Below are 16,568 nucleotides of genomic sequence, written 5' to 3'. Positions count from 1 at the left end.
GAAGCATCCTGCTATCGCAGTTCACTTCTCTCCTCTTCATCTATGGAGATTCTCAATCATCCAGGTCATGGTTGTCCCAAAGGACAACCTTAGTATAAATAGCTGGTTTTTTTCAAAAGGCAACTGGACTTTCTTGGGTTTTCCTTGAGGACGTTTCGCTTCTTCTCCAAGAAGCTTCTTCAGATCTTCCGAAAAGCGGAAATGCCTTCACCCAAGAAAAGTCCAAGTTGCCTTTTGAAGAAAAAAAAAAACTTCGCGCTCTTTGCTCATCAAGCAATCATGTGAAAGCTAAGACGAGCAACAGCCGGGGAAGGGCGCGGCTTCCTCTCGGCACCTCCCCTTTTTCCCCTTCGCGCGCGCGTTTTGCTCCCTTCGCTAAATTGCCGTCGTCTCCCGGCTCAGTTGCGGACACGGGTGGGAGTGTAACACTGTTCCCACGTGACTGACGTTTATGCAAAATGGCGGCGCCCAGGGGTGCTGTTGGTATGCTGCGGCTGTTCATGGGTAAGTGCAATCTGTGACTGTCTCAGAACCGACTGTGAGAAGCGATTTCACACGCAAGGAAAGCGGATGCCTCGTTTGCACGCTTGAAAACTGACTTCCGTCCTGAGTTATAATAGCTTTTCTGTCTAGCAGGAAGGACCCGATTAAGTTTTTCTCCTTTATTTAGTAATGCTATTATTTTAGAGAAACTCGGGTTAGAATTTCCAAGTTTACTAATTGTCAGGAAAAAAATCCAAAGCCAGTACAACAAAAGGAACAGTGATGTACTCTCCCCACGATGAGAGTTTTGCTTTAAATTTGCTGCTGTAATTATATCTTAAGCATGCTTTCTTGTTACTTGTAGTCCATCCTGACTGTAGAAATTATTGTATATGGACGAAAGTTTCCTGTAACTTCATAAACGGAATATATGCTTTAATCTGAAATGAAGTTTGCAAATCTTGATCAGTGTCTGGTTATTTAAAGTTTGAGTGATCGGTGAGATATACCAATGGGATACATCTTGTTCCATCAACAGAATTTATGTTTAGTATAAATAGCTGATTTTCGAAATTTAAACAGGATTGGAGTTGGTTAGTTGAAGGAAGAACCATCAGGGAAGAAGGCTGTGGCAAACTGCTTCCATATTGCTGCCAAAAATCCCACATGGAATAATGTATCTATGAAATCAGCAGGAGTCAGATATGACTTGTAGGAGGGGTTGCCTTCATAGACTTGTGTAATTTATTCTTGGACTTCCATTAAAGACTTATTGTTAGATAAGTATAGGTTTGGAATGACAGTTGCAGCTAATGTGTCTCTTTGATCGCAAAGTCTAAACTTTTGTTGGATTGAAAGCTATGGATTGTAGTAGTTTGAAAGAGGAGACTTCTGATGAACTTGGATACTTTTTCTTTAATAAAGCAAATGTGAATATAAATTTAAAGCAATTCGTAAGTTGTCTGTCTAAACTCTGGCATAGCCTGTCTACAGGAATATGATTGATTGCACTATTGGAGTAGATTGTAAATGTTCTGATTATGCATTGGAACAATTTTCAAGGATTAATAATTTCCTTAGAATAATATTCTAATTGCTTAATAACAAAAATCAGGATAATACTCTCTGAAATGTATCTTAATGGTCATGAGAGACTGCAGTATCCTTATATGCACTGATTTGCTGATTTTAAAAAGCGAAATCATTATGAAGTAGGCACTCTTTCCATCTTTGGATAAGTGGCTCTCAATCTTTTAAAATATTCAGTTTCTAATAAAAACTTGATTTATATCTGAAATTCAAAAACAAATAGGAAGCTTATAGTTGTATTTGTGTCTCCTTGAAAGTGCAGACGTTGACCTGTAAAAAAAATATGTTTACAAGTAGTCATTTGATAGATCACTTCTTGCTTTTGGGTTCATGCTAGTAAAAGCATGTTTATTTCTGCTGCTGCAAGAAAAAAATGAGCTACCAAGTGATGGTTAATATGCTAGTATATATTTCCTTGCTAGTATGTATTTCCAGCCCATGTTAACTAGTTGTGTACCCATATTAGAGCATATAATATAGAATCACAGGGTTTGATGGGACCTTGGTTTTCCAATCCAACCCTCTGTTCTAGGCAGGACATCTTATACTATCCTGGTCAAATGGTTGTCCAGTTTATTTTTGAAAACCTCCAGTGAAGGAGTACCCACAAATCTGGGAAGCAAGCTATTCCATTGATTAATTGTTCCCACTGTCAGAAAAGCTTTCCTAAGTTGTGTAGAATTTCTATCACATGCCAGAATAAGAATGCAAGGTAGAATTTAACTTTTGACAATTTATACCTACATACCCATAATATAGATTGAATTTTTTGTTATGTATTCTGTACTATTGCACTGGGAAAATAGAATGACTCTGATGAACTGATAATTAACTATAACAATTAACAACAATAATAAACAAGAGAATAGGAATATTGGCCTAACTCTGAAATCGTGCCATCCAACATTAAAAGAGAAAGAGAAATAAAGCTGCAATAACATTGGAGTATTTCATTTGTATTTATACAAATGAAATGAAAAAAATGGAATTCAGCTAGTGTGTTCCATCAACTGTGTCTTTTTGTTAGCAGAAAGAGGTAGAGAAGAAAATAATGTTTAACAATTCTCATTTCTCCTACAGTATTCTATTGCTCCCCAGTTTGTCCAGAGTACAGCTAGTTCTTGCCTGGTGACCACAGTTGGCACCAGCAACTTGATCAGTAAGTGCCATGGTTACTAAGTAGAAAATCACATGATGCAGCAGGCTTAGGACCTTAGATCAGGGGTCCCCCAGCCCCTGGGCCATGGCCCACTACCACTATTCAGAACCAGGCCACACGAGTGGCGCGCTGGCGCGCGCATACACACCACAAACTCACACAAGTCGAACTGCAGGTGTGTGTGCGGCAGGCTGCCGCTCACATGGCCCGATACCTCTTTCCCTCCACAGCCGGGCCGCCAAGCCGCAAAGGTTGGGGACCACTGCCTTAGATTGCTTTAAGTCAGCGGTTCTCAACCTACGGGTCGCGACCCCATTTGGGGTCGATCGACCATTTCATGGGGGTCGCCAAGCAAGGCTGTCCGTCATTTTTTTCCCCTTTTCTGGCGAGTGCCTTACCTCCCTTGGGCTGGGCCAGCTGGTGGTCGGCCTGCTCCGTCTCTGCCGCTTGCCAGCTACGCCTCGGCCGGCGAGGGGGCGGAACCACGCATGTGCGGCGCTCCCGGGCAGGGAAAGTCCTTGACTTACGACCGGTTTAGTCCTCGACTTACGACCGGTTGGGGGTCGCGGCATTAAAAAGGTTGAGAACCACTGCTTTAAGTGGAGACAATGTTTAGTTAAAAGTTTCTCAATTTGACCATAATAATAGATTCAAGGCAGTGAAAAGAAAGCACTGCATGCATTGTATAATTACCAAATTCCTGCCATAAAATAGAGTGGAATGTGTGGCCTAGATGGCTTCAAAAGGAATTAAATGAAGCTACCAGTAGCAATCAGAGCCCTTTTGGTGTAATGGTTAAGGCACCAGACTAGAAATGGGAGACCATGTGTTCTGGTGCTACCTTTGGCACAAGACTAGCTGGATGACCATGAGCTAGCCAGAACAAGTAAAAGATCTTTAATTCCCTAGCAGCAGGTGCATCATGCAACAGTAAGAAAAAATAACAGCAGCCTTGATAACAAGACCAATTCCCCCACCCCACCCAAAATCCATCCCACTTAGCCCATGACCTCATGCATGTTATATTCAGGATACTGTACTTTTGGTTCTCACGAAGAGAAGATAGGTTCTTTTTGTTACCTTTTATTTCACTTTTTTCTCCAGCTTTGCAGTTCTTGTCCATTTATTTGTACAAGCCGATCTTGAAGATCCTATTGACATATTCATAGTCCTGAAGAACCTAGCTCTGTGACAAATATTTGAAACATATCCCTTATTCAGTTTTAGTTATCTCACGGTGAACTGTGAACCTAATTTCTGAATTAACCACAAATAAAACAAATTCTGAACGTAGAGGCAGAATAGTTAGAGAGCAAAATAGTGAAGCTTCAGTTTGGCTTAATGGAAGTATTTTAGGACAGTTTGCCTTGTTGAAATAAGGAAAGTGTGCAGGAAGCTTTGATTCTGCACAAAGTTTTATTCATTTGCTATCCTTTAAGTCAGTGATGGCAAACCTTTTAGAGACTGAGTGCCCAAACTGCAACCCAAAACCCACGTATTTATTGCCGGGTGCCAGGTGGGCGTGGCCCACTGGGTGGGCATGGCTGTGGTGGTCATGGCAGACTGGATGGGTGTGGCTATGGTGGGCGTGGTCACCTCGATGTTGCTTGTGGGGAGGGACGCCTGTGGGGGCCGGGCTGGTTGGAAGAGATCCAGGGGGTCTCTGGTGGGTGGGGTGGTGGGTAGGAGGCTCGTCCTGCGAGGTGAGGTGAGGCAGGGTGGGGTTGCCATTATCTCAGGGCAAGGCAAGGCAGGGGCCGGGGCAGCTACTGCCTGACACCATCGTCCCCTGCACACAGAGGCCAGTGAGCACATGGAGGCCAACAGTGTCTGTCAGCAGCCACAGCCTGCCAGCCCCTCGACATGGGGTTCCACCGCCCACCACCAGTAGTTCAGAGAAGTGCCCACAGAGAGGGCTCTGAGTGCCGCCTCTGGCACGTGTGCCATAGGTCCGCCACCACTGCTTTATGTGGTTCCTCCCATTTCCTTTTTCCTTTTTCTTTAAAATAATTGTGTCTGCAAGACAGCCTCTTCAGAGTGGATTCGTTCTATTCATATATTCAACAGCAATCCTAAACTTGCCCAATAAATATAATTTAAGGATTGCATCATGCAGTCTATTAATTGCACCGTGCAGTCTATTAAGAATTGACAACACAATCCTATATATGTCTACGCTGAAGCTAATCCTGTTGAACTAAATGGGCTTCTTCCCATGGGTCAATATGGCTAGAGCCTGAAAAGATATATATATATTTGCATATGAATCAAACAATCCTTTCTGCTTTGTGGGATTTCTGTTCACTTTGGGGGGAAGTAACTGGATAAATTTGCCCTCTTCAAATTCATAATTTTCTATGCTGCAGTTAGAAGATGGAATGTTCTGATATTTTGGAAAAGAGGTGAAGAAACAAACGTTTCATAACCATAAATTGAATGCATTCATTATTAACCCTGCATTCTCCCATGCATTGACTTAAATAAATGTACTGAGGGTAGATGTGTAAAACAAAGAAAATCTGTTCAAATTCTCCTATGGATGTTGAAGACTATGGGTTGTAGCCTTTTATAATTTTCCTATAATTTATGGCCTATATATACTCTTGGTATTCATTAAAATGAAAAGTAGTAAATATATAGTGTACTGAAGATTCCTGTTATTACAGGATATTATGTGATAATAACCTGTTCCTTTGACTGTCAGTTCATACCATTAGTTTAATACCAAGGCTAAGAATAGCCTTCCAGAACCCTTATATTGGAATGGAAGTCTGAAAGTTGTAATTCCGTTCATTCTACTAATGCAGAAAAATTGAATAATCTTTCTACATAAAATATAAATATCAATATCTGCCCCCACCCCATCCCGAAGCAAGAGATTACAGGTTCATAAAAAGAAAAATAATCTATTTCTTTTATTTCACTTTTTATGTGTTTTATCCTTATGCTTTGCTATCATAAAAAGTTAGGAGGCAACACGTAGGAATTCTAGTTCATTTAAAAGATCTGGTCCTCCTAAAGAGGTCTATAGTTGTGGAGTAATCAAGATTGACATTTCTTTCAATGGTGTTACAATCTTCTGAATAAGATTTGGCCACCAATGGACAGACTTCAAATTTGCCACAACTCTTTGGGTTTACGATATAGTAGAAACCCAGAATCTACTAAAGCAGCTAATGTCTACTTTTTTACTCTGGAGGAACCCTTGAAATAATTTTCAGATTTCAAGGAACCCCTGCAAAAAAGCATGAAAAATTCACAAAATAATTTACTTCTAACCTAAATACATTGTTTTACAACTTTTGCAAGACCAGCAAGCTAATTAACATTGTGTGGTATACAGAGTTAAAAAAAACAAACAAACTTTTTTTTTCATTAGAGTCTATCACAGAACCGGGGCTTCGGCACAACACCAGAAAGCTTCCCTAGAGTTTGGAATAAAAATAATATATGGAAATCCATGTAAAAATGATCTTTTATTAATAGTATGGATGTACAGGTAGTCACTTTGTTGCTGCTATAAAACATTTTGGAATTAAAAAAGGGGATTACCTCTATCCTCTGCTCATCATGTCATAATCAAAAATTATAAATAAGTCATCCTCCGGTGTTATTCAGTTGGTGCCAAACTTGATATTTGCTTGTCAGAAAGTTGAAAGAAAGTCTGCTCAGACTTCACAGTATATTCTGCTGTACGGGAATTTCTTTCCTATTTAAGCAGGTGGAATAAATTTCAAAATTAAAACATGTTGTTCCTGATTACAGGTAGTCCTCAACTTACGACCACAATTGAGCCCAATTTTTCTGTTAAGTGAGTTTTGCCCCATTTTATGATCTTTCTGTATCTTCCAGTTATTGCATGCTGTGGAAAGAAGACCTTTAGTTAAAGCAGTGTAATAATTTCATTTGTTATCAGTTACAAGCTTCTGACAGGCTTTCTGATCACTACTGTTATCTGGTGGCGCCTAATTTTTCATCAGTGTTAGACAGGCAGACTAGCTGGATCTGAGCCCAACTTTATCATTCTAAGTGGTGAACATGATCCCTTGTGTTAAGGAATTCAGGGGTGAATATTGGAATTCACAGGGGAGTTGAAAGAAAACTGTTCAAGGCTCAGCTCTCATTTTCATCCTTCACTTTGTGGTTGTTATACATGAGATTACGATCCTGAGTTATGGTACAGAATGAAATCCTGTGTCAGTAAAGGTGTCAGTAAAGTCTCTTATGTAAAATAAGCACAACCCATTAAATACGCACTGAGTCTTGATTGCTGTTTAGAGATGATCTGACAACAGTGACTAAAGAAAGTAGAGCTTATTTGTGTCAAAAACAATTAATGATAATACTAACAGAATAATTTTATTCCATCCATTTAAATGACTCTTGTTCCTTTTGAAATTAAGCTGGGCTATTTTAAAATAAAAACGGTAATGGTAGCTATGCATATTTCAAGGTTGAGGAGCAGTTGTATGGTTCTTAAATTACACGTTGAGCAATGAAGCCAAGTAGGATAATCTATAATAGAAGAAGATGTGAATACATTTGGATGCATCGTATCTGAAGGCTTTCATACATGATTATTATCTTGATGTTGCTGTAGTTATACTTTTTCTTAGTTGAAGGAAATTGTCTGAAATATCTTACGAAAAACAGCAGAAGCAACAAATGCATATCTAAATTAGAAATAATAGCAGAAACAATATCAAAAAATGACAAAGAATGAACAACCACTTAGAGAGGTTATAAAGCACTGTGAAGTGGTATATAAGACCAAGTGCTATTGTTACCTACTAACAAATGGTTCCAGATATGACTAGTCACAAGAACTATTAAGTATAGAACTTAACACCCATGGTAGACAATAGATACTCCTTTTTTGCAGTTGTCAAGCTATGAACCCGACTGTCTTTAGGACCGCTGCGTGCCTTTAGTTTGCCTACAGAGCAGGGAGGAGAAATGGGAAAAGAGTGGAATCCACAGGTGGTTTATCATCATGAGAAAGCTAGAGATGTGAAAGTTCTGTTTTGGCGAACCAAAAATGCTTCTCATAACAATTATTGGGAATTCTATTGGACAATGTGACCTGACCGGTCACAGGAGGGAGGAGGAGAGTTACTCTTTTAATTAATCGCTTCCCGCCTTTTCGTTAGAGCCAGTTTTCGCCTTCTAACTTGCTGCTATGATTCAGCCCAATTAAAGATAACATTAGAGGACTTTTTGGCTCTGGTGTGTTTCTTGGTGGGGATTTCAGGCAGGGGTTCACCCAATGTTTTTCATCGCTAGAAATAATGAGTATCCATTGTCTACCATGGGTGTTAAGTTCTGTACTATCCAACAGTTCCTGTGACTGACCATATCTGGAACCATTTATTAGTAGGTAGCAATAGCACTTAGACGTATATACCACTTCACAGTACTTTACAGCCTTCTCTAAGCGGTTTACAGAGTCAACCTATGGCCCCCAACAACCTGGGTCCTCATTTTACCGACCTCGAGCCTGGTGAGAATCAAACTGCCAAATTGCAGGCGGCTGGCAGTCAGCAGAAGTAGCCTGCAGTACAGTACTGCATTCTAACCACTGCGCCACCACAGATTATTGTGCCATGTCTGGATGCACTTGAGAAAAAAAACCCAGCAGAATGCTGCATTGCATAGTTCAGACCAGAGACCCCCAACCTTTTGGGCACCAGGGACCGGTTCCCGTGGAGAGAGGTTTTTCCGCGGACCGGAGGGGACGTGGTTTTGTGTGCTGCCTGCATCCCGTGGATGGGGCTTTGCTTGTTTGTGCAGACCGGTTGCTGGCATGCTGCGACCCGGTACTGGTCCACGGACCGGAGGTTGGGGACTCCTGGTTCAGGCAACAGGTTCACTAAAATGGAGTTACATCCAGGTTCACAAAGCGGTGATGAGACAGGAAAACCTTAATTAGCATTAGGTTATCTTTTTTTTAGTAAAGTATTAATACATGGTTTCTGGTGAGCTGCCTTGACTGAGAATGTGCCAGTAGTTTATTTAATGAGCAAGAAATTTAAGGTTCTGTAAATAAAAATCCAACCTGTAGTTTGAATCTACATTCGTGTAAAAAGTGAGTATGAAAACAAACATTTTCTTTTTCCAGTTTTCATATATATATATATATATATATATATATATATATATATATATATATATATATATATATATATATATATATATAAGAAGTCGCTAACTGAATAAATATATATATTGTTTGTCATTTGTTTTTACTTCTCCATTTATTCTCATCCAGGAGTGTGAAGTTGTCTGTTCTTGTGTCATAATGTAATAATGGAAGGTCAGATGAAATTCATAAACAAAAATACTTTCATTCAATTGCTTATTAGTTGCAGGGATCCCATATCTCTTCTCTGTGTTTTTCAGAATCTTCCTAACCACATAGAAAAGGGCTTCTCATCTTTTTAATAGTTTTTTTTTTCTTTCTGAAATAACTATGTTTGGGCTGCAGTTTTAATTATTGAAAAAAATATATAATTAAGCAGGAAATTGACAGAAAGCAAAACACCTTTCAGCCACATGCAGACTTCATGTACTTAAGAATTAAGAAAAAAATGGCATGTGGCTGTAGGCCAGTCTGCTTTGTTTGCAAGTAAACCCACCTACCCGGAAAAAAGTATAAATAAATTGTAAATTGGTGTGGTCAAGAACATCCTGGAGAGTTAAAGTGGGTGGCAAGGAGCTTCTGAGGCAGCCCCATGTAGAGCAAATTGCAGTAATCTAAGTGACAGGGTGTTTGTCACTTTGCCAGGATTTTCTTCTCCAGGAAAAGGTACAAAAGCCTCAGCAGCTGAAGCTGGGTACAGGTCCTCTAGCCGCAGTAGTAACCATGGATCTAGGATGACCCCAAGTTGGAGATCTGCTGCTTCAGAGCCAGTATTGTCTTTCCAGAGCTACCAAGCCAGATAGTTTTTGCTGGGAATTCAATTCAAAATATAAAGTTAGGATTTCTGCTCCATCAAGGCTTGACCTAGCTATCCTTGCCTTATTGATGACACCTCCTCTTGAACTGATGGATTACTTTTTTCAATGGCTTCATATGAATGTTAAATAGTAGGGCAGAGCCAGAAGAGATCTATAGCATTCCATATTGCAGTAGCCAATTACTCTCCAATTATCACTGACTGGAACCATCTACTCACTACTATATATAAAACAATACACTCAGTTCTCAGATTGCGGGGGGGGGGGGGCAGGAGAGGAGCCAGAAAGATACTATTGTTGATTGTACTGAATATCACTGAAAGATTTCACAGAACAGGAGGGATAGACTCTTCCTATTGAAGCTTTGTTTCATCCATCCTAGTCTAGTGCAACCATTACAGGGTCTGTATCATGCCTAGATCTGAATACTGACTGAAAGGAAGTTAGGAACACAAATAAACCACTTCCAGGATGCTTTGCAGTTGGAAAATCACTTTTTTTAGAACCTTCCCTAGAGGAAGAAGTTAGTTGATTAATGAATAATAATTGTTGAATCTGACTGGTCCAGAAAGGCTTCTGGACCCCACCACTCTGAAGGAACCAGGGAAAACAGGGGTCCAGTTCACAAATGGCACTCATACTGCCCAACATCCTTTCTATTTTCATAGAATGAGAGAAATCCCACCATGGAGAATCAAGATTTGAGTTATTCTATCAGCAAAAAATTGATCCAAACTTTCACAGCAACCCGTTACCACCTGGTTTGCTGGTTTTGGGCCCTTACAAGGGGAACAGTATATTTATTATACTTGAAATAATTTTGTTCCAAGAATGTATTTTTGTAAACAATGGGTTATTTATATCAGAGGCCCCCAACCTTTTAGGCACCAGGGACCAGTTCTGTGGAGAAAAGGTTTTCCACAGACTGGAGGAGGCATGGTTTTTAGTTCTGCCTGCATTTCGTGAATGGGGCTTTGCTTGTTTGCACAAACTGGTTGCTAGAATGCAGGACAGGGGGACCCCTGATTAATATCACCCACACATGCAAAGAACTGCCACTGTTCTCCATCTAACAAGTATGCATAAATCTCATTTAGATAAGTGACACTTACATCATCAAGCAGCCTTTGCATGATACACTGACTTTCCTAGGAGCAAAGATAGGAGATTTCACAAATAATATATTAATTGAGAAACATATAGATGAAGAATGTATTGAAATAATGCAGAAGTAGTATTGTGGTTTCTATTTACTTATTGAAACTCCCATGTACAGCAATATCATCTTGTTTGAGTTGATGTCTCTTGGGATTTAGGACATGGCTATGAAGTTGGTACCCACTACAATAATGACATTGTAGTTAATACTTTTAGACAGATGTTTGCATCAAGTTACTGATGTTTGTAACTGATGTATTTCAGACAAAAGTGAAATTTTTCATCAAAATTGATGTGAATTAAAATCATAGCGAAAAAGAAAAACTTGCTACACGTGTCAACAACTCATTGATATATTATTAAAAGTAGTTTCAGTTTTAAGCTGGTCAAAGGCACAGTAGCTGGGAATGTATATAATTTATTTAGATTTATATCCTGCCTTTAATTCGCACAATTCAAGGAGGTATACATAGTGCTCAGAACTTCCAAGAAGTATCACGGTGGGGAAGAATACATTATCCCCCATATCTAATATAATCTACACAAGCCTAGCCTTTATCTTTGGAGTTGTGCCTACTCCCCTAGCCTGTAGCTACTAATAGGAATAAAAATAGCTAATCCTCCATGATGATACCTCACTTTGAAAATTCAACTAGTGTAAGTGGGTAGTTCTGCAGAAAGCTGATATATCTTGATTGATATATTACATTTATTAGTAAATTGGAATCAAAGCTGTAGCCTTTGAATTACCAAAAACTAGAAATAGTTCACCACCCATTTCCTTCAAAGATGTAATTCAGTCTTCCCCAACCTGATCTTGTCAAGATGTGCTTTGCCACAAGTGCCATATGTTGTGTTATCCCTCCATTAATCTGTTCTCCTTTACCTAGCATTGGTGGCCCTTTTCATATTAATGGCTGTAACCATTCATCCTAGCCATTTAAATCCTAAAATTCCCTAGTGCAACCTAATCTAAGAGATCCCAGAGTTCCCCACAGGAACCTGCCATCTTGGAAATCCTCTATTAGAAATTAGAACTGCCAGATATCAAGCTGTTAGAACAGTGAAAATCCCAACCGTTTTAATCTTAGATCTCATTTTACTTGCCATCACATTATCTTCTGAAACCAACATTTGTTTTGAACCGAAAGGATCCAATATTAATCAGTGACTGCAGTTCACTTTTTATTTCTTGCTGAAAGGGTCTCCATTTGCACTTCTACTCCATTGTGACTCAGTCCTTTTATCTTGTCTTTGCTATAAAGCAACACACTTATTTGAAACATGAGAAAACCACTGGAATGAAGTAAACTGTCCATAGAATATCCATAGATCAAATTATTACCTCAGGAAAATACTTCAAAATAAGTTGATCACAGATGCTAGAAGTTTTCTTTCTGAAAGAAACTGCATTTGGAAAGGCTGGTGTAATTTTAGAAACTTCGTATACTTTAGCTTACCAATAACCAGCATGTTGCAGTGATTAAATTGCTGGTCTAGGAGAGAGAACCAGGTTCAAATCCTTTGTAGGACTGAATAGCCAATCATTCTCTTTGAGCCCTAACCAACATCAAGCTCTGGGACAAACCAGCTGAAAAAACAAGCCCTTCCTCAGATCATATATTGATAGGCTGCATTGTAAGAAAATGTAGGACAAATGCTGAAAACAGCAACAAAACATATTTAATATTTGATTAAACTTTCAATTTATAATCATATATCCTTACATATTGAATCTGAAAATCATGGTATTGGCTTTGAAATTTACAATGCTGAAGGAAACAGCTGTCCTTTTACAGACATACCCATAAATGTCCCGAGCATTTACATAGGAAACTTTCCATCAAAATGAATGAAACTTCCCATAGTGATGTTATGTTTCTGATTTCTATTTCCATTCAGATTCAACAATACACCTCTCTGTGAAATAGACAAATTGATTGAATAAGGAAACTCCTTTCCCTAAGGATGCTATGACATACAGGTAGTTTTCGACTTATAACCCATTCATTTCATGACCATTCAAAGTTACAACAGCTGTGAAAAAAGTGACTTATGACTGTTTTTCACATTTACAACCATTGCACCATCTCCATGGTCATGTGATCAAAATTTGGACGCTTGGCAACTGGTTCATATTTATCACGGTTGCAGTGTCTCATGGTCATGTGATCAATTTTTGCAACCTCCTGACGAGCAAAGTCAATGGGGAAGCCAATTCACTCAACACCTGTGTTATTAACTTAACAACTGCCGTGATTCACTTAACAGCTATGGCAAGAAAGGTCATGAAATGGGGCAAAATTCACTTAACTATCTCGCTTAGTGAGAGAAATGTTGGGCTCAATTGTGGCCATATGTCGAGGATTACCTGTAGTATTTACACAAAGTGCATATATTGTGTCTTTAGCCTTCCTTTTTAGGATGTTGAGTGGTTACATTGCCAGGAAAACAAATTGCAAAAAGTTTCCCTAAGATCCAAAATTGTGTGATGCTAAACATTAGTTGCTGAAATCCTGAACCATAGAAGGAAGGAAGGAAGGGGGGGAGGGAGGGAGGGAAGGAGGGAGGGAGGGAGGGAAAGAAAAAGAAAGAAAGAAAAAGAAAGAAAGAAGACAACCAGCAGCAAGGTGAATGGACTAAGTTACAGTGGTGATGAGCACACTCTTGGAAGACCTGAAAGAATGGGTCAGGGATAGATTGTCATGGAGAAAACCCACGTGGTCGCTAGGAGTCAAAAGCAACTTCATGGCACACAATAAATCAGTAAATCAAGGGAGACAGCATTGTTTTCATAATGTTTGGAATAAAGACAAACATCTAAAACCCCAGGCAAAGTTCCAGGTGGCTACTTACAGTCCAGGAAACATGTTTATTATTGTGCACAAAATTGAGTGCTGTTGTCTTAGAGCTTTGTATATGCAAACTGCTGCAAATGAACAGTGTAATTAAGACCAGGGACTTGTTTCTGCACGCTGTCACCTTCCTTTTGAACAAAGTCAGACTATAAAGTTGCTCTTTTGTGAACCACCCATGTCTTCTAGAAGGCTGACTAATGCAACAATGGATAAAAACTGCATTAATGCTTTAACTAGTCAGCCTATAAACTTTGAATAAAATTGTGGTGGTTGAATTCACAGATAAAGCTAAATCAGAAGGTTTCTGGATACCACAGGAATATGCTCTCTTTCTGGTTCTGTATTGTACTGTTTTTTTCCCCACATTATTATTCTCTTTCCTTTGGTGACCCAACTATAAAGTTATTGGAAGGTGAGCATGTACATTTTGGGGCAAAAGAACAAGTGGAAACAAACGAGTTTTCAATGTCTTATTACCATAGTAAAGATAGGTCTCACAGCAGTTGTGCCCACTTTTGCTTCTAACCAGGACCCCTTTTCTCCTCTTAATTCTCCTAGAGCAGTGATGGCGAACCTTTTAGAGACCGAGTGCCCAAAAGCTGGTCCCGCCCACACTCTGACCCCCCCGCCCCGCCCCCATCCTACTTGCCCACAGGGCCACTCACCGCCTACAGGGCCCGGCGCAGATTGCCCAGCAGTGTCATGGCGGCCATGCCCTCTGCCCGCACCCCACAGCATCAACTGTGCATGATAGGGCATGAGAGTAGAGTCTTGTCTATACTGCCTGGCTGCCATGTCCTTGGCTGCACTGCTCCGCATGGGCCACACTCAGGGGAGACTCTCCTCCAGGGGGGCTGCTGGTGAGGAGGGGGTCGCAGGGGGAGGCAAAGCTGGGGTAATGGCACGTGCCCACAGAGAGGGCTCCGAGTGCCGCCTCTGGCACCCGTGCCATAGGTTCGCCACCACTGTCCTAGAGAAATACCTCTTCACAAAATAGATGCTATTATGGATATAGCTACCATTTCATTCATCTAATGTGTTTGCCCATTGTGATGAACATGATTTGTCTAACAATGCTTTACTATTAAAAACAAATACATTTGTCTAAGTGTATTAATAAACCTTTATTATTTCCATAAATATCGTCAAGCCTAAATGGTTCTTGTAGATATTCTTAGATAAAGGTGATAGGATTCAACCAGTTCTTTTCTCCTAGAAATGTGCTTACCTGTTCTGAAAAAAAGAAAGGCAAAGATGAGCTGGAGTGCTAGAGAACTTTCTAAGGGATCGATGTAAGGTGGGATGGGTTATGGCCACCCAACTCCAAACATATTTAGGCAGGTTATACTTAAAAAGCCCCTATGAAATAAAAAGAACAAAACGCACAATCGGAGAAAAAAAATACATCACACCAAAACAAACCAATAGGGCAGCGGTCTCCAATCTTTCCAGTTCGACTGACCAGTGGCAGCTGTGGGGGTAGAGAGGGGATAGTTTTGCGTGCATGCAGCTTACACAAATGCAGCTTCGTGCACACACATGCTTGGTCACCCACCACTTCCACGGCCCAGTTCTGAACGTGCTGCAGCCTGGCAGAGAGCCGCCAACCAGGGGTTGGGGACCCCAGCAATAAGGGTCTCAACAACTACTCTACTCCCAGAGCCTGGCAGAACAGATATGTTTTCAAGGATTTTCAGAGTATTTATCAGAGTGAGAACCATACAGATCTTGGAAGGGATGCCATTGTGATGGAGAAGGTGCACTTCTTAAGCCTCATAGACAAATGGTTTAACTGAAGGGGCCTGAAATGCACCCGCTTTGTCTACTTTTCCTGGGAAGACAAAAAAACTGTTGGAGAAAAACAGACCTTAATGCCATGAAGGTTTTTTTGGGTAACCAGCACAAAAGTCTATCTAGTCTAGCATTATGTTCCAGACTGATCAACACTGGCCAATGACAACTGCACAAACAATACGCGCTGTGCTCTGCTGGAAATATTATGCAAAACAAGAGGTGCAGAACCTAAGGGAAGATTCTGTGAGCCGCAACAAACACAGAACCACGTTGATGGTTGGTCCTGTTACTAAAGTTCATTCTTTGGCAGGAACAAATGGCCTCTGTGACTGTTTCTCACTCGTTTCTTCCTATGAAAATTAATTTATATCGTTTGTATTGATTGGCAATAGATTCTCCCTGAAGCATGCCCCAGTCTCCCTCTAACACAGAAGGTAGACTTATTCTGTGGAGGAGAGGTAATGCAAAGAAGCATATTAAATGCATGCTGTTTTGGTGCTGCAGTCCTTTATTTCTAATATATCTGTTTTGAATAGAAAAGAGTCCTGAAATAGGGCCCTCAGAGAAGCCTGTTGAATAGATGATTAATTGCCTACCTGCTGATTAAAAAGATTGGAGCTGCTGCATCTATCTAAGCTACTTTCCATGGTTGTTATAATACATGGCAGCAAAACACCAGCTGTTTTTCTCTCTCTTTAAAATATGAGTTGTGGACACCTGTTCTTTGCCCATCCCATTGTTTAGTCACTAGGTTCTTCTATCCCTTGTGCTCTGGCACTTAGAAGCTTGCTGCTTGCTCTAAAAACAAATGTACAATGTGGATGTGCATATGTATTGTGGTAATCTGCAGGTGCTAATTTCAGACTTCACTGTCCCTACACAGATAAATCTGAGTAGACTTTCTCCACACTGGTTATCCTATCCTTGCCTCTTTTCTCTTCTTAAAGAGAAGAGGCATGTAGAACAGTACAATACTTGACTTACAACAGTTCATTTAGTTCAAAGTTACAATGCTCCTGAAAAAAGTGGTTTATGACCATTTTTCACACTTACGATGGTTGCAGCATCCC

General features: G+C 40.1%; 1 protein-coding gene across 1 annotated transcript in view; it reads left to right on the top strand.

Moving 5' to 3' along the window:
* The first annotated feature begins 433 nt into the window (after positions 1-433).
* METAP1D (methionyl aminopeptidase type 1D, mitochondrial) overlaps positions 434-16,568 on the top strand; it is a 79,515-nt gene continuing 63,380 nt past the window's right edge. Inside the window, exon 1 of the mRNA XM_015811860.1 lies at positions 434-504. Within this exon, the coding sequence (XP_015667346.1) occupies positions 459-504 (46 nt within the window). The 5' untranslated portion in view covers positions 434-458. The remainder of the gene's footprint in view (positions 505-16,568) is intronic.

This window comes from Protobothrops mucrosquamatus, unplaced genomic scaffold, assembly GCF_001527695.2.
Source record: "Protobothrops mucrosquamatus isolate PMUCROS unplaced genomic scaffold, P.Mucros_1.0 scaffold54, whole genome shotgun sequence".
Classification (NCBI taxonomy): Eukaryota; Metazoa; Chordata; class Lepidosauria; order Squamata; family Viperidae; genus Protobothrops; species Protobothrops mucrosquamatus.
This window is presented reverse-complemented; position numbering and strand designations above follow the sequence as displayed.